The sequence below is a fragment of the Thamnophis elegans genome, chromosome Z (genome assembly GCF_009769535.1).
Source record: "Thamnophis elegans isolate rThaEle1 chromosome Z, rThaEle1.pri, whole genome shotgun sequence".
Classification (NCBI taxonomy): domain Eukaryota; kingdom Metazoa; phylum Chordata; class Lepidosauria; order Squamata; family Colubridae; genus Thamnophis; species Thamnophis elegans.
The window spans coordinates 117,862,847-117,883,365 of record NC_045558.1 but is presented as its reverse complement, the minus strand read 5'-3'; the positions used below and the strand labels follow the sequence as shown (position 1 = coordinate 117,883,365).

The 20,519-nt window shown below is 40.8% G+C and overlaps 1 protein-coding gene across 4 annotated transcripts; it reads left to right on the top strand.

Annotated features, from left to right (window-relative positions):
• The first annotated feature begins 201 nt into the window (after window positions 1-201).
• Window positions 202-19,781, top strand: TMEM86B (transmembrane protein 86B). Of its 4 annotated transcripts, XM_032237956.1 has the most exons (4): window positions 202-314; window positions 1,322-1,453; window positions 10,741-10,993; window positions 18,963-19,781. In XM_032237956.1, exons 2-4 carry the CDS (start codon window positions 1,388-1,390, stop codon window positions 19,355-19,357), a joined length of 714 nt encoding a protein of 237 aa, XP_032093847.1. In that variant the 5' UTR covers window positions 202-314; window positions 1,322-1,387; the 3' UTR covers window positions 19,358-19,781. The 4 variants fall into 4 exon arrangements, with proteins under 4 accessions (XP_032093847.1, XP_032093851.1, XP_032093850.1 ...); XM_032237960.1 differs by lacking the exon at window positions 1,322-1,453 and having other exon boundaries at window positions 204-314; XM_032237959.1 differs by lacking the exons at window positions 202-314; window positions 1,322-1,453 and adding an exon at window positions 7,210-8,323.
• The last annotated feature ends 738 nt before the right edge of the window (window positions 19,782-20,519 follow it).

The window sequence follows — 20,519 nt, the reverse complement described above, 5'->3', positions numbered from 1 at the left end:
CTCAAGGTACTTAAAGCACTTTAAAAAAAAAAGTTTAAATTAATGTGTGTCTTGCATTAATATTCATCTGAATACATCGTGCCTGGATTTTTGTTGAATGTTTTTGTAACAGTATGTCAATGCCAGTCTGCTTTGAATTACTTAAGTTTTTACAGAAGTTTCTCAACAATATCCAACATAATATTATTATGCTTGTGCCAGAAGCAGGCATTTGAAATGTTCCTGTTTGTTTTTGAGACACCAACCAAAGTCTAGGTGGCCAGTGAGGAGTATAATTGTTGATTCATTATCTGTGAGGACTCACTTGGATAATGGTAAGATTTTTCATTACAATGTTTGGGTTAGTTAATTTATTTTTAGAGATGGATGGTAAGCCAAGATGGAGCTTGGAGATAAACTTTTTAAATAAACATTTAATATCCCCCTTACAAATCTAGTTTTGGGGGGGAATTGTGTGGGTTGGTCAACGAAGGCTGGGAAGGTCTAGTTTGGAAAAGGCTGGAGTTGATGAAAAGAACTTGCACTTTGAACGTTTGAAAAGTTGAAGGAAAATTGTGACGTAGCCTTTAAATGCAAATAAAACACAAAGTTGGTTTTTCAGTAGCTCTTCTAAGTTTGCCTTAGCAGAGATCAGCTAATCTATTGATTGAGGTCATTAGCCCCCTTCTCAATATTGGTTGAGCAATGAGTGTTGTTTCTCTGGCAGGACAAAACCAATCCTTTCCTACTAGTTTGGTGTAAACTGCTTCTTTAATAAATGATAGCGGCCAATGATTTGTTGGCTAACCCATAGATTATGGCAGTGTTTCTCAACCTTGGCAACTTGAAGATGTCTGGACTTCAAGTCCCAGAATTCCCCAGCCAGCATTTGCAGAAATTCTGGGACTTGAAGTCCAGACATCTTCAAGTTGCCAAGGTTGAGAAACACTGGATTATGGTTTAGAAAGTCATCGTGGTTGTTGTCGTCTTGGCTGTTCTCTTTTAGGGCTTATTTGACCAACGTTGCACCACAAAACGGGCTAGCGCCCTCCCCAGATCTGAAAATTATAGGTATAGCCCAAGACACATATTTATATGTGGTGAAACAAAACATTATTTTCCCACCCTGCTAAGTAGAACATCATCTTCAGAGGTGGTTGAATTATATGGGAACCTGACCAGAAATATTTCATCAACTGCTCCAGCAAGAAACAGGCCTACACCTCTTGCAATCTGAATAACTAAGCTTCCTGTGACCAAATGCTCGGCTGCCTGTGTCTAATGGGATCTACTAGCATCCTGTTTTGAACAGTGTGTCCATTCAGGCAATTTCTCACTGCAGTATGTTGAAAAAGGACAGAAGAACCATTTCCACAGAAGAAGATAGTGCACCCCTCTTCTGAATATAATGTTTCCAAGAGAGCACTTCCACGGGAGAAGTGCCCTCACTACTCCAAACAGGAGAAGGCTCAAGGTACGTCTCAAGATGCATTTACTTGAAAGGAGAGAGAGAAAGATGTTAGAGAGCCCCTTCTAACATCTTTCCTCTATTTTTTAATGCCAGGGCCACACTTGATTTCTTTCTCTTACCTTCAGTATAGTGGGACTTTAAAAGCTCCCTTTCATTTTTGAGTAGGGCCCAGCATTCAAGCAAAGGTTTGGTGCTTCTTGACATTTGCAAGGATGCAGCGATTTAACAAAGTGTTGGTGCCAGGCAAAGTGCAGAGATTCACAGGGTCCTGAATGACCAACTCTGGCAAAATATAAGTTCCATGTTCTGTTCTAGCTAAGAGTAGATTGTGGGTGCGCTCTGGATGCTCTCTGAGCTTGGTTGTGTTTCTTGCAGATATTTCATTACCAATCTGAGTAACATCGTCAATGCTAGAAGGGAGTGGGATTTGCTCCCATTTTATATACTAATGGTTTGCCCTGTTGGTGTTGATGGGAGGGGTCTTAGTGTTTCCTTGATTACGCTGTTGTTTATTGTTACCTTGGTTATCTGTGTTGGTAGTTCCTTGATTAATTAAAGTCTAATCAAGACCCCTTTCCAACCCTGCCACCGACAGGACAATCACAATAGTACATAAACTGAGTACAAAACCCACTCCCTTCTAGCTCTGACAATGTTGCCTAAGAGGCTAATAAAACATATGCCAGAAAACCAGCAAGTTCTAAGAGCATCAAAGACCCCACAATTCAACCCTGAGCTACAAATATTCTCTTTCATAAGAGCAGACTTTTAATTTAATTTTTTTGTTGCTTTGAGCAATGTTCTTGTGGAAATCATAGTTAGCAAAGGCTGAGTCTTCTAACAAGATTTAATTTTTGCACATTACTCCTTGAGAGGAGTAGCCACATAAATGTGATTAATAAAATTGGTTGCAACAGGAATTGGCCAACCTCCCTATTGCTCAACTCTGGCATTGTGGGCTGACAGAAAGTAAGTAGCCCATAGTCACCCAGCTGGTTTTCATGCTTAATGCAGGACTAGAATTCACATTCTCTTGCAGGAACTGGGTATGTCTAGTTTAATAGAAAGAAGGACTAGGGGAGACATGATAGCAGTGTTCCAATATCTCAGGGGTTGCCACAAAGAAGAGGGAGTCAAACTATTCTCCAAGGCACCTGAGGGTAGAACAAGAAGCTATGGATGGAAACTAATCAAGGAGAGAAGCAACTTAGAACTGAGGAGAAATTTCCTGACAGTTAGAACAATTAATCAGTGGAACAACTTGCCTCCAGAAGTTGTGAATGCTCCAACATTGGAAGTCTTTAAGATGATGTTGGATAGCCATTTGTCTGAAATGGTATAGGATTTCCTGCCTAGGCTGGAGGTTGGATTAGAAGACCTCCAAGGTCCCTTCCCTGCTATTGTGTTGTATTGTATTCTCCTGGTTTTGATCCTGGTGCCTTAACCACTAGACCAACATGGCTCTCAGTGTGAAATCCCACATGTGTGGAATTAAACTGGTCTTTGAATCTGAAGCATCAGAAAGATATTCATGGTGAATCCAAGCTTGGGTGAGATCTTTTGAGATAGGTATCCTATTTTGGGAGTTACAGAGCAGTATCAAAAGAAGCTCGGTGGTGATAATTTCTTGCCTTGCAGAAATTCAAAGGATGATAAAGAGATACTGAAAATATCAACAATTTAAACAGTCACCTATGGACACTAGATTTTGGTAGCCCGGAGCTGGTATCAAAGAAAGATGGGCTGGTATTTTGGTCTAAGGGTCCCAGAATTCCTTTCTATTGTCCATGCAGACTGGGACTATTGGGAATTGATGCCCAAAGCTTACAGAAAAGCAACTACTGTACCTAACACTGATGTTCTTGGCATAAGAAGCAGGAGACACAATTGATCATGTGCTTCTCTAAGGTCCCTTTTGTCACAATGATTGTGATAAAAGGCAGTCTGCTAAGTCTTTTTTAAAGTATTTTATTGGTTTATCCAAATATAAAATACAAAAGTAAAAAGGAAATAAAAATACAGGTGATCCTCCACTTACTATAGTTTGTTTAGTAACCATTCAAAGTTACAACAGCACTTTAAAAAAGTTACTTATGACCGTTTTTCACACGACTATTTGCCCATTGTGGGATTCCAAGTGTCCTTCCACTGTCTGTAATGTCATTCTGCTATGCACAGATTGGAACTCAACATCTCAAATATCATTGCTGCACTGTGTTTAGCAGTTTTCAGCATACAAAAAGAAGCTCATTAAGGATAAATTATTAATTTGAATAATTGAGATTTAAGTTAGCAATGGAAAGAAAAGGGAAATCACAATTTTTGAATTATTATTTGCATTATTAGTTAGTTCCCTCCTTCACTTTTCCTTTCTGTTTTCTTATATTTAAACATGTGCTATTTGCATTATAAAATCCCATCTCTATTTGTGTGTATGTGAATGTCAGCATTCCAAATATCATGCAGAATTAAATCAGAGTCCAAGGCAGAGCTATCCTTAAAATTTCAATTTAATAAGACAGACATGTTGGCAACGAACTGTGGAATCCCAAATCTGAAAATTTCCTGGGATTCCACCTAGCTGAAAGTTCATGATCTTATCCACACACCCATAAATCCATCACATGGTCCAATCTTCTTTGACCACGCTGGCATCTCCCCCCCAGCTGGTTCCGGTCAGGTGCAGAGGTCCGGAGACAAAATATGACCTTGGCTTCTAGAAAGGAATGACAACAACACATTCCACAATTCTAGTCCTTTCTATTCCCCTCCCAATTACCATACTAATGAAACAGCATGGGAAAATAATAGAGAGTGTGGCAAGCCAAAAATCCCAAAAGGAATATAACTGCAGGCCTGACAGTGTGTGTGTGGGTGTATTTATATATCCCAATCTCTACATATCTATGTCTGTCTACGCCTATATCTACAGATAGATAGATGAGAGAAACAGATAGATAGATAGATAACAAACTCTTTGGGGTATGATTGGTCATAAACTATAATAAATATTGGTTCCCCAAAAAAGTTGCTATAAGATGTTTCCACTCCACTCAGCACTTTAAATGAGAAGTAGAAATAAGCTTACTTACAACATTGCATGCGGTTTGACTTAAAAGGTATTTTTCGAGATAAACAGTGATAAGATACAAGGTTATTTTTTATAGCAATAGTAAACATTTATTACAGTCAACAAACTAACCAATCAAGTGAAATTCAAGAGCACAAATATGAAGGTCTGAAAAAAAAACTAATTACAATATTTCATAAGCAATAAGCAACCAACTAGATCAAAGGGATATGGCATTTGCCACCCAATATTACTCATTTGTTTGTTATTTCAGCTCCTCGGCTCTATCTCATTCAGTTATCATCAATAATCCTTTGTTTATAATTTAGCAGCTCCTCCCCACTCAAGTCATCATCAACTGTTGCATTGAGATGAGGTTTCTTCACCTACTGCTCTTCAGAAATGTTAGGAGCTCATCTTCCAGAATGGCCTGGAGAATTGGTTTAGGGAGCACGTGAGCTGAGAATTCAGGGAATATTCTCAGGGAGTATGAGATTGAAAAGCCGACCTGCCCTGAGGTGTGTCTCCTCCTGGAGATTAATAGTTGGGCTCTGCGGGTGCACATACAGAGAAGCCATTAAGACTGGACCACTGGGTAAAAATTCAGGAGACTGGAGGCCACTGCTCTCCAGATTTAATGCTGGTTTCATTGTTTAAAAGCTGTGGCCTTTTGTTTCCTCCATCTGGGAAAATAAAATGCTGAGTTCAAAAGCAACTGAACTCTGGAATTCATTCAAACACTTTGAAAAGTTAAAATAAAGAAAGAACTGAGAGTTTGAGCAGAAACTGGATGGAAGACAAATCAGGAGAGACATGGAAGACCCACTTGAGTTCCTTCAGTGCTGGCCATCCTTTGGAAGGTCTCTAAAACTTTCCCCTATTTGTAAGTAAATAATTAACAAGTAAACTATTTATTTATTTATTTATTTATTTATTTATTTATTTATTTATTTATTTCCTTTTCTATCTATCTACCTATCTATCTACCAGGGACGTGCAGTCAGGGGAGGCAGGGCCTCACCACTGTCATCATGAAAAGAAAAGAAAATGTAAAAGGAAAAAGGGGTAGTTGCTGCCAGAGTCACAGTGGATGACTCTGCTTAGTGCTTAACTACAGGAGGAGGCGAGAGAACTACGTGCCTCCTTTAGTCTATCTTTATGATCACTTGAGCAGAGTTAAGCAAGGGTTAAAAGCCGAAAAATTCCTTATGCAAAGGAGGCACGTGGTTCTCTCGCCTCCTCCTGCAGAGGGCACTTTTTTTAGAGGCTTTTTTTTTAAACAGTTAAGCAGAGTCATCCATTGGGGACTCTGGCAGCAACAGCTCTTGCCTTTTTCTTTTTACATTTTTTACATTTTCATCGTGGCAGACAAGAGCAGAGTTGAAATCCTCTGTGACACAGTTGGAAAAGGTATGTGGGTCAGAGGGAGGGGGAGGAATTCAAAATTGTTGTAATTTGTAAGTAATTTTTATTGTAAGTAATTTGTGTGTGTGTGTGTGTGTGTGTGTGTTTCTTTACTTCACTCAAACAAACTCTCTCAATTTGAGAAAGAGTTTGTTTGAGAAGAGAGGAAAGGGGGAGAGGCAAGGAGGGCAGCCTGCTTGAGAAGAGAGAGGCAGCCCGCCAGCAGAAGCGGGACTTTTACCCACCTCTGCTGGCAGGCTGGCACTTTCTTTCTTTTGCCAGGCCCCTCAACTTGCATCCAGCCCACTGGAGCTCACCATGCCGGGGGAGGAATGGGCTGGGTGGACTGGCTGGCTGGGGAGGGGGGATTGATTTTAAAGGCGGATACTTAGAAGCAGCATGATCATGGCAGAATGCAGACATCTCCCGACCCCTGCCAAGCACCTTTGCTGCAGACCCGGGTATGGTGCTGGCTGCAGGCCGGGGCAGTGGGTGGGCGGCAGCAGAGTCGTCATCGTGGATGTCGGCCTTGGCGGCGGCGAGGCACTTTGCATCGTGGGACCTTCGTCAGCTGCCGCTGCCGCTTCATCCTCCACCACCACTTTCCCCTCTGCCCTGGGCATGGATTATGCCACATTTGGAGTGCTGCCCTTGGGCAAGACGCAGAGCCCGGAGTACCTGCTGGACATCGCGGCGCGGCATGTGGCAGAGAAGTGGCCCTTCCACCGGGTGGAAAAACATTTCGAGCGCATCCTGGAGCCTGTGCAGCGCCGCATCATCTACTGGTCCTTCCCCCGCAGCGAGCGAGAGATCTGCATTCGGGCTCCGGTGATGGAAGCAGTGGTGGGAGGATGATGCCATCGTTTCTCTCCCCCCACTTTCCTCCTCCACGCCCCGCTTTGCTTCCCGTCCCAGGGCTTCGGGTCATGGTCTCGTCAGAGTCCCTCCCTCCCTGCCTCCTGCATTCTTCAGGCAGACTCTCTTGGCTCCTTCACCTGTACGGTTGGGCGCCCTCCTCTTTCTTCAAGCCGCTTGAAACCTCTCCATGAACCTTTTTTCCTCTTAAGTTTTCTTTATTCTCGTTCCCTCCATCAGTTCCCTAAGAATACAGCCTGGGCGGGCACCTTCCTTCTCCCTGCACCGGCCCTCCACCTCCCAGTAGCTTCTCCTCCTTTAAATCTCTTTTTGTCTGCTGTCAAGCCGCTTTCTTTCTTTTTGCCTCACCAGCCATAAACCTCACCGCATGTCACTGTTACCTACCTACCTACCTACCTACCTACCTACCTACCTACCTATCTATCATGAGAAGATTTATATCAAAATATATTTTTATTGTTTATACTGTTTCCATCTTCCTTTAAAACATTAACAGAATCCACAATAGGCTGATAATCCAGAGTCTCAATTATTGACAGTTAAGCTGAAATTAAATTAAATACCAAATGGGGAAATATTTTACTCAAAGTACACCCCTCAAGTAAGTCAGCATGTAGGGGGAGGCCATCGCAGCAGAAAACGGGGCTTGGAATCATGTTTTTGCTGGCAGAGTGCTTGGGCCACCATAGGCACTCCCAACATGATTTGATTTGAGTGACGTTAAGCTGGCCTCGCCCACCTTGGCCAGGCCTACCACACTTCCCTAAGGTCAAACACAACCCTGATGAGGCCCTCAATGAAATTGAGTTTGTCACCCCTGACGTAGACACTTCCACACCCTGGACAAGCCCTATAAAACTTTGTTGCTGCATCTCATTTTTCTGCAACTGCTCCTAAGGGCAAACTTTTTGCTTTTGCTATTTGCTTTTAGGAATAAAAATGACTTCTTTCCTCACAACTTGTCTGTACCTCATTTTTATTTATTCTTCTGCAACCCTGGCTCGAGTTGGAACCCCAAACTATTCTTCTGACACTCTCTCTCTGTCTCTCTGTCCTGTTTATGTTACCTAGTTTGGCAATGAAACATCTGCAAGAAAACAAGCAAGCTCAGCTTTTCAGATACATGCAAAGTGATGAGTTATCAATAACTCAAACACCATCAGAATATTATTTGCCGAGACCCACCCCCTTCTGCTGTAGCTAGAGAAATTGCTATGGACACCCCAGTTATATTCAAGCAAACTCCTTTTATCCCCTTAGCCTCTCAAAAAAGCCCCATCAAGTTTACACTGTGCCAAAGAAAGATTGACCTTGCCAATGTCGTAACAAGCACAGAGAGGGCGAGGAGAATTGAGCGTCTTGCTATCCGTTTGGGGCCTTGCAGTGTGGAAGATGAAAGTCCACCACCAGTGCAAGGTACAACTGTAATAGGCCTCTGAAACCCAGCGGCATTTCTTAATATCGTGGAAGCCATGGATATCCTGGAGTTAGATGCACAATACAAGAGGAAAGTTGCTGGCAATGTAAGAAGCTCTTTCTGTATCTCTGGAGGAAGGGGGAACTGGGGTACATGATTCCAGGTAGTTATCTGCATGGGATTGTGAGAAGGCTGGGAACCCTTTCTCATCTCAGGTAGCTTTTCTTCTGCATATCTTTCCATTAAGGTCTATGGAGATTCTCAATTGTCCCAGTCGTGATTGTCCCAAAGGCCCAGAGGCAACTGGACTTTCTCATTTTTTTCCTTCGAAGACATTTCACTTCTCATCCATATAAACCCTTCTATTCCCTACCATCCAGTCAGAGCTAAAGAAGCTTCTTGGAGGAGAAATGAAATGTCCTCAAAGAAAAGACAAGAAAGTCCAGTTGCCCCTTGAAAAAAACCACTTTTGGGACTTTCCTTCAAGGAGAATCAGGACGTTGGTGTCTCTTGGTTTGGATAAGAAAGATCTACCCAAACTTCTTTGCATCCATATGAGATCCACATCCAGAGAATGAATGTGGGTGCTTGCTGTGCATTTCCTATTTGTCTGGGAGGAACATGTTGCTAAAGGCAGTTTTCAGAAAATGGATGCAGAACAATGCAAGCTGATAGTAGAGAATTCAATTTTGAAACATTACGTTGTTTTGCAACTGCAATTTATTGAAGTTAAGTCATTTTAAGTTTTAGATTTCCCAGATTTCTGAAGACGTCCCCCTCTTTTCCCTGTCTTTTCAATAAATTATAGGATGACCCTGATGGCTTTTTGTAAGGCTGTGAAGATCTAGTTACAGACCTAAACTCAGAGTCCCGAGTCTCTTAAGGACCTTGTTTATTTGGCTGTATAAACATCCATAGTAATAGTTTTATTCAGTGACCATATTGATTTATTTTGTATTGTTTGAATTGTATTTTTATTGTATTCTTTATGATGCATTCCGCTTTGGGTAATTTGTTGAGATGAGTGGCTATAGGAATTAAGAAAAAAAATGAAATTCTGTTCTTCAAAATATGCTAAAACTAGCTCTCTCACATCTATAGACTCCAATGCTGATAAACAGAGGCCACTGTTTCGTCCCAGAGTGCTATTCTCATAATGCCACTTCAGAAACAGCTCTACCCAATGTAATGAATTAATAAATTATACAGGAGATGAATAATTAGCATTCTTCCCTGAACACTGACTGTGGGGTATCCATATTCTGTGCTGGCATAATAGTATTGCCTCTGAATGATCTAAGTATAAAAAAACATTCTTTAGTATATAATCTGGTCATCAGTTCCACCCAAGCTGAAAGGTTGAAGTCTGTATGAATCTCAGAGCCACTTTCCATAAAAGAAACTGACATTCATTCATTCATTCATTCATTCATTCATTCATTCATTCATTAAACAACTTTATATAGCCACCCAACTTATACCCAGTGACTCCAAGTCTTCATCATCCACACCTCTAATAATGGGTACAAATCCTATTATTACCTCAACTGTAGTCTGATTAAGATAAATAACATTATATGTAATGGCATCATATTCATCATACAATTAATTGAGTTTCCCTTTCTGCTTGCTTATTAGCATGTTTGAGTAGTTGCTTCTAAATGCTAGTAAGTAGATGAACCAGTACAACTGGTCCATTCCCCATGATTTTTCTTTAAAATTTGTGAACACCCAGAATAATGGGTGTGGCATAATTTAGGGCAATGTATGTTGAAATTCCTCAACGCCAGCTGAGATTCCAGCTGTGGAAAAACGTAGTGGAAGAGAAAAAGAGAAGAGAGGGAATAATGAATAAGATTATAGCAATAGCAATACCAATACCAATAGCAGTTAGACTTATATACCGCTTCATAGGGCTTTCAGCCCTCTCTAAGCGGTTTACAGAGTCAGCATATTGCCCCCAACAACAATCCGGGTTCTCACTTTACCCACCTCGGAAGGATGGAAGGCTGAGTCAACTCTGAGCCAGTGAGATTTGAACAGCTGAACTGCAGAACTGCAGTCAGCTGAAGTAGCCTGCAGTGCTGCATTTAACCACTGCGCCACCTCGGATTAATTGTTAAGAACAATCTTTATAAAGCATTATGAAATATAATGATGTCCACAATATTCCATTTAGGATGGGACCCACCACTCACAAAATTCCAGTTTTGGGATATCATTGCTTAGTTTTGATCTCTTTCTTGTCTACAGGGAATGGTAGATAAAAGTCAAGATGGACAGTAAGATCAAAGTGTCACCCATTTGGATATGTGTCACAATGTGCATTTACAAACAGGTGAAGTTCTGGTCGCACTGTTGAAGCTGCCATCTTGATGCTTTTTTAACAATGCACTGCAGACATTTCTCATTCCAGCAAAGCAAATTGAGAATGCAACAAAACAGTATGTGTTGTGTGTGTGTTTGTTTTTTTTTCATTTCTTTTTTTCTTCTTTCTCCCTCTTCCCATTTGTCCTATCTTAGAAGAGAACCATGCTGCTTAGGCTCCTGCCATTTGTGGTCTCCTGCATCATCTATTTCGTTCTTTTGCTCCCTGAGCCCAGTTTGAAGAGCACTGTCACAAAGTGCCTCCCCACGTTCTCCCTGGCGTTCTTCGTGGCCACTCAGTCCAAAAATGGAGGCAACCTCAAACTGTATTCCCGGTGGATTTTCATTGGTCTCTTGTTCGCATGTGTGGGAGATGCCTGCTTGGTATGGCCAGAGTTCTTCCTTGCAGGTATGGTGTTTGAAGGTTGATGACACTGTTGGGAAGTATCTAAGCTAAAATTTGGGGCTGGTTTTAATCATTTCAGTAGCTTTAATCACCAAATCAGAACGGCCATTACTTTGCATGGGTACAGTTCCTTATTTTCCAAAAGTTGGTAGTTGAAAAGTAAGCACACTTATAGTATTGCATTAAAGCTTATGAGTCAGTTGTTTAGACTGGATTTGGTATTTTGTTCACCTATTATTTATTTATTACTCACTTGTGATGATTGTCTGCTATTTTTCATCCTACCTGTTGTTTGAACAATCTCCCTCAGAGATGGACAACCCATGGTCCTGTAGATGTACTATTGCTGACTTATAGGTTCCAGAACCTTTCCCCATAGTCCAGGGGTGTCCAAACTTGGGAACTTTAAGACTTGTGGACTTTAACTCCCAGAATTCCCCATGCTGTCTGGGAATTCTGGGAGTTGAAGTCCACAAGTCTTGAAGTCCCCATGTTTGGACATCCCTGCCGTAGTCTATACTGGTCACTGGGAAGTGCAATTCAATAACATCTAGAGAACCATCATTCCTGTATGCTGATTGATGCTGGTGTTTATTTTATATGTGTCTATGTGTGCACTTATACATAATTTATGTTCGTTTTCATTGTAGTCAAAGTTGTCAAAGACAACCCAGAGCATAAATGTCCAGCCTCAAGGCCTGGATCTACTGAGAGAACAGCCATAGACACACAGTCAAGTGCTTTTCTCCAATCCATGATCTGGTAGAAAAGATATACTGACATCAAGAGAGCCAATTTAGTCTAGCGGTTAAGGTCCTGGCCAAGAAACCAGGAGTCTGGGAATTCTAGTCCTGCATTAGGCATGCAATCCAGCTGGTTGGGGGACTTTGGGCCAGCCACTCACTTACTCAACCCAACCTCTCTCAAAGGTATGGAGGAAGAAGGAATATTAAGCATGCCTTCACTTATATATATTAAAAGGGCAGGATAAAAATCTAATAATAAATAATGTTGCCTTCATTCCCATTTTTATCTTGATAATTAGGACAGCAAAAGGTACTGTTTTAATGCAGGACAAGTTAAGCAAAGGAATTGTGAGCTTTCTCTGGTTTCACTTCCCTGCTCAAAGGAAACACTGTCACTTGTCACTTTCCTTAATCTGGTGAAGTAGAGCCAGATGAATCTGAATGCTTAGCCATCTTAAATTCCCCAACTAACAATTGCAGGTGGGGAGTTGTTCCACCCCATTACCTGTCCATTGGGCCATTTCTGAACATGGGTGTAGTGCTTTTCTCAAAGTGCATTAAACACAGGTCCTAAAGCAACCTGATTAGCAGGTCATAGATCTGGAGGAGGAAGCAATCAATGAACAGTGAGAATCAGAATTAACTGTTGCAAATGAATACACAGCTGTACTTTGGCAGAGCTGCACGTAGCTGTGCTTAGACACAAAAGCAATCTCCCCCCCCCCCCCCCCCACATCCCAGAAAGTGATGAAAAGAACAAAAGATATAATGTGGCTCAGTAAAGGTCCTGTCTGAAGAGGGGGTGGGGGGAATCTAATGCACTCACTGGGGATAGAAATGGCAGAAGCAGAGGTGGTATTCAGCCAATTCTGTCAGTTCTGGAGAACCGGTAGTGGAAATGTTGAGTAGTTCAGAGAACTGGCAAATAGGCTGGCCCCGCCCTGCCGGCTCCCAGCTGATCTTATTTTGTTGCCCTGCACAGGAGAACAGAGCTGGAAAGCAGGTTAGTGAGGTGAGGAGGGAATGGGGATTTTGTAGTAACCTTCCCCCAGGAGTGGGGAGTGAATGGGGATTTTGCAGTATCCTTCCCTTGCCATGCCCACAAAGCCATGCTCACAAAGCCATGCCCACAAAGCCACGCCTACAAAACCGGTAGTAAAAAGTTTGAATCAAACCACTGGGCAGAATGCACATTTCTTTTCCAGTTTGAAGTGACTTTCCATGCAGCCCGGGGCCAATGTTCTCTCAAAAGCATAAACCCTGATTTCTAAACACAGATTCAGCATGTTGACTATGCTAAACAAGGATATGTAAGATGCCCACCTGACAGATGCTTTGGGAAATGGCAGACAGGCATTATGAAGGAAGATGTCTCTGGGGAAGCCAAGATGCCTGGGCCCTCCTGCAAGCTAAGCCAACATGGTCATGGAGGGCAGTGTGCAAGGGAGAAGCACATCTGCAGGAGACTGAAGGGTTCAAAAGGAGCTGGTCAGGTTCCAACTCTTTTTTAAAAATATTTTTTTATTTTCAAACAAACACAAACACACAAGACATATAACATAAAAACCTCTTCAACAGCATACAGTGTGTCAATTGGTTACAAGGTCTTTCTGCGTCCTTTCCATAGTCAAGCTCCACTTGAGCTTTATCAAAATTCACATATTGTCAATCAAATATCTTTGTGTACATTATTATTATACTTCATTTGTTTGCTTACTATTGTTTCTCCATTTTAAACAACGTATTCTAAATATGTATCCATTTATATTCATTATATCATCAATATATCCAATAATAAAGATTTTTTATATCCTATTCTAAATCATTCTATTATTTTAGGATTGATAACATTCTCTAATAATTTTCAATTCCATGTTTTTCCAATTATTAGTATCATCAATTCAATATACATGTATACAAATTGTTATAATTGTTAAACATCCATTAAGCATAGCTATTATTACATCCTTTTTATATGAAACATGTTAAATTTGAAGTAAATTTATATTATGGCATTTCATTACATCATCCTGAAATCATCCAATGATATTATATCTTTATATTCTATCCTATATAGAATTATTTATCTTTTATAAAAAAGGTTTTTCAACATCATCTCCATCATCCTTACTTGCAGGTTGTATAAAATTTCATATTATCAATCTAGTATATGTAAATGCTTTATTATCATTATTAATCATTTATTTGGCTACAGCTATTATTACTTTGTCTTAGACATAGTACTCAAAATTTAAATACATTTAACTAAATTTTATTGTGACATTTCATTTCATCATCCTGTATCCTTCCAGAAATAGTACAGTCCAATATCTCTTGCCATTTGTAGAATCTGTATTCTAAGTGTTTTCTTGATAAGTCTTATGTGGACTTCTCTTAACAACTTGTTATTCATTGGATATCTTATAAAGATTTGAAACCCTCTATCTGTTCCTTTCATCAGCTTGACTTTTGTTATTGCTGGTGCTTCTGCCGAAATTACTCTCATTGTTTCTGCCAAATTTTCTCCCCTTTCTTCATCTATATTTTGACATCTGAGATAGTTCCAGTTCATCTATCTCTCCTTTCTATATTTCACACTTATCATTTCCCTCCACTCTCGATTTGCTGTCAGTGTCAACAATTTTCTAATCACTTTCATATGTCTCTGTGGTTTTTTGAACTCTGTCCTCAAATTTCATTGTTGTTTTATAAGTATTCTCAACTCTTCCCTCTGTACTTTCTGTATTTTCATCTATAATTTCAAGTCTCTTTTCAATTCTCTCTGTGGTTATTAAGACTTTTTGAATTTCTAGCATAATTCTTTGCAATGTTAGTCCCTTTTCTTTTTCATATTGGGCCTTTTTCCCCAGGTTATAGACACTGCCACTAAAACATCCAAGGCTTTTGCTAGGTTTCAAACAAATTCAGTAAAGTTTTTCAGATCAAAGCTTTCTCTTTCCTTCAAAGGAGCACCTGTATAGCCACTGACCTTTCAGTAAACAAAGCCAATAGCTTTGTATTATCAGATGTTACCTAGCCTCTAGATGGCAGTGTTACATTCTTTCCCTCTGTTTTTGCCTTTCTTTCTAAACTCCGAATTCCGGAACAGAAGAAAAAAATGTTTAAAGATTACAATCTGATCAAGCCTTGTGAGTAAAGAAACTTTTAATCCACAAATACAAAAAATGGAAGAAATATAGAGGAAGAAGGAAAAAAAGACCAGTCCAGTTTAAAAGTAAGAGGCATTTGTAAAAAATCCATCCATAGAAAACAGACAAAATTAAAGTGAAAAGGATACTATAGTTTTAAACCAGTGTTAATTCGCTGCTTACTTCCTTCTGTCTTCAATTTTATTTTAACTAAGTCTTTTCGGTTTTCTCTTCTCTAATAATAAGGATTTTTCTCACCATTTCAACACACTGTCTCTCCTGTTTTGCTTCTGTTTCAGGGGACTGTCCCAACCTTCTGCAGCCATTTTGACTGCTTCTCTTGTAGCCGGCAAAAAGAGCTTCCTCCTGGATCGATCAGGGACATGCTCTTCTTTATCACCGTTCCTTCAGAACGGTTTAGATCCAAAAGGATCGTCCAGCAACAGAGATATTGACAGCAATCCTCGAATCCCAAGATTGCATGTCATGTCATGGGGGCTTCAAGCCCCGCTGGGTTCCAACTCTTGAACCCACTGTCAACAACATCCTTAGGGAAGTGTGTCTAGAAAATTTCCAGAGCAACAGTTGTGTTGGAAGAAGATGAGAAATACCACTTTAAACAAGAAAGCTAAAGATGGCTGCAAACACTTCACAACTGGTTATATTTATGATGGTTACAGTGTCCTGGGGTCATGTGATCACCTTTTGCGACTTTCTGGCAAGCAAAATCAATGGGGAAGCCAGATTCGCTTAATAACCCGGTTACTAACTTAATACCTGCAGTGATTCACTTAACAACTCTGGCAAGCAAGGTCGTAAAATGGGGTAAAATTAATTTAACAGCTGTCTTACTTAGTAATGGAAATTTTGGGCTCAGTTCCTGTCATAAGTAAAGGACTACCTGTAATTTGCATTTTGTCATGTCTAATACCAATTCCCGTCACACGAGGGAGCCAGCTAAATGCATATCACAAGTACCATGAGAAGGGATAAAAATCTAAAGATATATTTATTGCAACATAGAGTCCCCATGAGCTAGTAGGTTGCTATAAAAATTTTCAAAAATAAATAAATAAAACATCTTGGAGGAAATATGGAGGGTGACAATGCCCAGGACAGGTCTGAATAGTTATATATCACCTGGTTATTCTTTACAATCATCTAAACAAGAAGACAACTTAATACAGTAGCATATCCAATCCAGCTCTCACAATTTGAAGCTTGATTATCTTTGAAGTGGCTGAACATTATGGATCCTGGGATCTGGCAGAGCTGGAAAGTACCAGATTGGGAAAGGGTGATCTCATTCTTTCAGAAACAAGCAAGGGCATTTAGCCTGCCTTATACCTTGAGATAAGGATGCAGTTGGCTTAGCGGCTAAGTCGCTGAGCTTGTTGATCAGAAGGTCGGCAGTTTGGCGGTTCAAATCCCTAGCACTGCATAAGAGAATGAGCTCCCATTATTTGTCCCAGCTTCTGCCAACCTAGCAGTTCAAAAGCACATAAAAATGCAAGTAGAAAAATAGGAAGCACCTTTGGTGGGAAAGTAACAGCATTCTGTGCGCCTTCGGCATTTAGTCATGCCAGCATATGACAACGGAGACATCTTCGGATGGCGCTGGCTCTTTGGCTTTGAAACGGAGATGAGCACCGTCCCCTAAAGTCGGGAACAACTAGCACATATTGTATGTGCGAGGGGAACCTTTATCTATACCTTGAAAAATCCCAATCTGTGGATTAAGATGAAACAAGAAATCACCTCACCTATCCAAGGTTTGTTTTTTTTTAAACAAATTATGAACACACATAGAAATAAATATTGTACATGAATTTCATCTATTGAAATTATGGTAAAGCCAGGCCTACTCTCCGTTAGAGATGAATATCTCATTAATGGAAGGGAAAGTTCTGTATAAATTCTCAATAGTAGCTCTTTGGAGTTGTTTGCTCTATATTAACAGATCGAGAAGGACATCAAGGGTACTTTGTGATTGACACTTATTTTATTTTATTTTTAAGATTTTTATTAACAAACATGTAAAATACACATACACAAAATTTAGACGTACACCACATTTATACAATACAATACGAACAGGAACATCCTGTTCTTTATAATAGCAATTATCAATAGATACCGCTCACCTTATATTATTTCCCTTTCTATTGTATTTCATTTGGATTTCACCATTCTTAACCCTCTTATTTTACTCATAACTATTATTTTTGAGTTTTATTATATTCCTTCATTGATTTTTGTTTCTTTCCTCCATCCACCTATACCATTTATCCTATATCTGGTAGAATTCTGATTCTTCTTTTCCTTGGATTTCTTTAGTTAGTTTGTCCATTTCGGCACAGTCCATAACCTTTCTTATTATTTCATTTTTGCTTGGAATTAATTTGTTTTTTCATTTCTGGACAAAGGCAATCCTTGCCGCCGTAATTATATGTAGTATTAAATACTGGATTTCTTTTTTGTATTTCGCAGACATTATTCCTAATAAAAAAAAACTTCAGGTTTCCATTCTATTTTAACCCCTGTTATTGCCTCCAGCCAATTTTTGATCCTTTCCCAAAATAATTTAGCCTCCTCACAGGTCCACCATAAATGGTAATATGTTCCGTGTATTGATTCGCATTTCCAACATTTTGGGGAGGTATTTGTTAAGATTTTAGTTAACCTTGTTGGTGCCAGGTGCCATCTGTAAAACATTTTGTACTGGTTTTCTTTGTATGCAACTGATAGTGTCATTTTTAAATTTATTCCCCAAATTTTTCCCCATTTGTCTAATTCAATATTATAGCCTGATTGACACTTTTAATACTGTCCAAGGGAGTTTTAATCCGGTGCCACAGATACCTCCCTTGGTTACCACTAAACTCTCTGCCCCACCTGATGTTATAAAGGGTAGAGGTAGTCCTCAGCTTTTGACTACAGCTATGAACTTCCATCCCTATGCAATGCAGTCCATTCAATTGTACCTGATTTTACAACTTTTGTGCCACAGTTGTTAAGCAAATGATGTAGTCCTTAAGCATATCTGGATTCCCCCATTGAATTTGCTTGATAGAAGCCCCTTGGGAGGGTCACAAATGGCAACCAGATGGCCCTGGGATGCTGCAACTGTCATAAATACATGCTGGTTGCAAATCAGGGTTTCCTAAGCAACAGGTTGGGTTAAATGACCTCCAAGGTCCCTTCCAACTCTGTTCTGTTCTGTTAAATCACCAGAATTGTAATCGCACAACCGCAGGGATGCCATGATGGTTGTAAGTGTGAGTACTGCTTGCAAGTCCAAGTCACTTTAGCGCCATGAACAGTTGTAAAATGAATGGTCATAAGTTGAGAGCTACCTGTACCGTCAAAAGCATTCCTAAACCTAAAATATCATCTTTATTTCCAAGAATACTTTTGAACAGTCTTAGAGATAAATATGGCAGGCGGGTTGCAATCTAATTTTTGGAAATGTGCCCCCTGGCCAGTCCCACCCCTAAAATATTAATGGGGTAAACTGAGGGTTTGAAGAGGCCAAAAACAGCTTCTGTTGGTTAAAAAATTAATGCAAATGAAAGATGAGGAGATTGGCTTATGATTTTGCCACACTACTCCATTTTGTCAGGCAGCTTTCATTCAAAGGGGAAGGAGAAAGTGAGACCCCTCAAAACACATGTAATAATACAGCCATCAAGAAACAGGGCCGCCTATGTCATGCTCTTCTTTTTCGGAGCCTGCATTAGAGAGTAAGACATTAAATATTTATCAGGAATAAACGTAGCTACCTTTTAGCCCTGCTGTGCATGTATCTTTTCTTTCCCAGTTGAAAAGAGCACTTAGGCACCAAATTGGGGACAGAAGGTAGACAATAGGCCAGGACTGAACGAGGCAATTTTGTAGGTCATATTCAGAGTGCCTTTTCTTGGCTTAGCAAGCTGCAATTATAGAATAATCCAGTGCATCTGAAGTCATAAACCAGAGGAGGCTGCCAGAGTGACTGAACTGGCGGTGGCTGATCTTGACAGAGCAAGGTGGCCTATGTGGCTGTTGTAATTGGTGTGCCTTTTGTCCCCTTTACAGGAATGGGTGCTTTTGTCATCTGCCATCTCTGCTACATCGCAGCCTTTGGTCTGGTTCCCCTTCGACCTCTCACCTTCCTGGTCATCCAGGGACTCGTGGCTGTCGGTTACGTGGTGATCCTGCTGCCCTGTTTGTCAGGTTTCTACATGTGGGTTGTGCTGTTTTATTGTGGCCTCCTCGGGGCCATGACCTGGCGTGCACTGTCTTGCTCCAAATGGATGGCTTCGGCGGGCAGCTTGATCTTCATCGTGTCTGATCTGTTAGTTGCCCACGACAAATTCTGCACCTCCCATCCTCTTGCCCGTGTCCTGTACATGAGCACTTACTACCTCGCCCAAGCCTTGATTGCCCTCTCAGTAGAGTCTCCCAAAAAATTTTCCCCAAAGGAGAACTGAGTCTTGAGTTGGACTTCTAGGTGGTGCTTCGGCATCAAAACTTCCCCAGGGATTCTGGAATTCTCAGATTCACACTTCTCAAGTTCAATTAACTTCTGGATGGGTTGAAACGACAACTCCCCAGGATTCCCGGATAGGATGGGCCAACAGCTATGAGTAATCAGCAGCAGCTATATCCATAGTCCCCAGCCAGTAGGGACTTTGTGGATTCTCAAGAATTGTAGGCCTATATTCATGGAGGACACCACATTAGAAGAAGTTCAGGTCAGATTCCTTTCAAGAAGTCCAGGTTCTGAGTCCAGATGGTTCTAAGAACAGCTGCCGTGTCCTCCACATTTCCCATCTTCATTGTTATTTCACAATTTTCTTCCTGGGCGTGATGATGTCAATAATCTAATAATAAAAGGGCTAATGACAAAAAGAACTATGAAGTATTTATTTTATTTAAAGGACACGTTTCCTATTAAAAAAAAAAACCTGTTTTGTTTCCCAGTTAAAGCAGCCCAGGCAGCTGGGTGCATTGTGTGAATAAAAGATAGTGTTATGGCCCACCAGTGGCCAGTGGAGCTGGCAGCAGATTCGGACAGTGAGGAGGTTGGGGAGGAACATGGGCCAGTCCTGGAGTCTGGGAAAGGCTCTGATGAGGGCTCTGTGTCGGAGGCAGTGAGGGGGCCAGGGCCGTATGCCAGTTATCAGCTGCCTTCAGAGTCAGACATCAGTGAGGCAGACGAACAGCTGGAGTCCGTTCTCAGTGTAGACATGCGCAGTTGCCAGACGAAGGCACAGCTAAAGAACAGGGGTCAACTCGGGAATAAGGCCACATGTGGACAATGAATGGTCCCTCCCAGAGGAAATAAAAGAGGAGCGAAAGGGGAGTGGAGTTTGCATTAGACAATTACTTCACTTAATTGGTTCATGACTCTCTGAGACCCCTTGCCAAGGTTTGCAGATATCAACCTGTCAGCTCTCCAAGCCAGATAAGGTCTGTGACCGTATATCCTCCCTTGAAAGACTTTGCTGGATGTGAATGAGCAGAATTCACAGTCAATTAATAAAAGGAGTTTTTGTTGGGACAAGGAGTTTGCTTCATGCTCTTGGGAAGCCTGGATCAGAACAGATAGGTCTCATTATGCACTTCCTTCTCCTGGTCAGAACTAACTCT

Bases quoted from the DNA above. Each gene is read 5' to 3' on its own strand.
- TMEM86B (XM_032237956.1), top strand. From the start codon at position 1,388: ATGTTTCCAAGAGAGCACTTCCACGGGAGAAGTGCCCTCACTACTCCA. The intron at 1,454-10,740 runs GTACGTCTCAAG...GTCCTATCTTAG, and splicing joins CAAACAGGAGAAGGCTCAAG to AAGAGAACCATGCTGCTTAG. The intron at 10,994-18,962 runs GTATGGTGTTTG...TCCCCTTTACAG, and splicing joins GCCAGAGTTCTTCCTTGCAG to GAATGGGTGCTTTTGTCATC.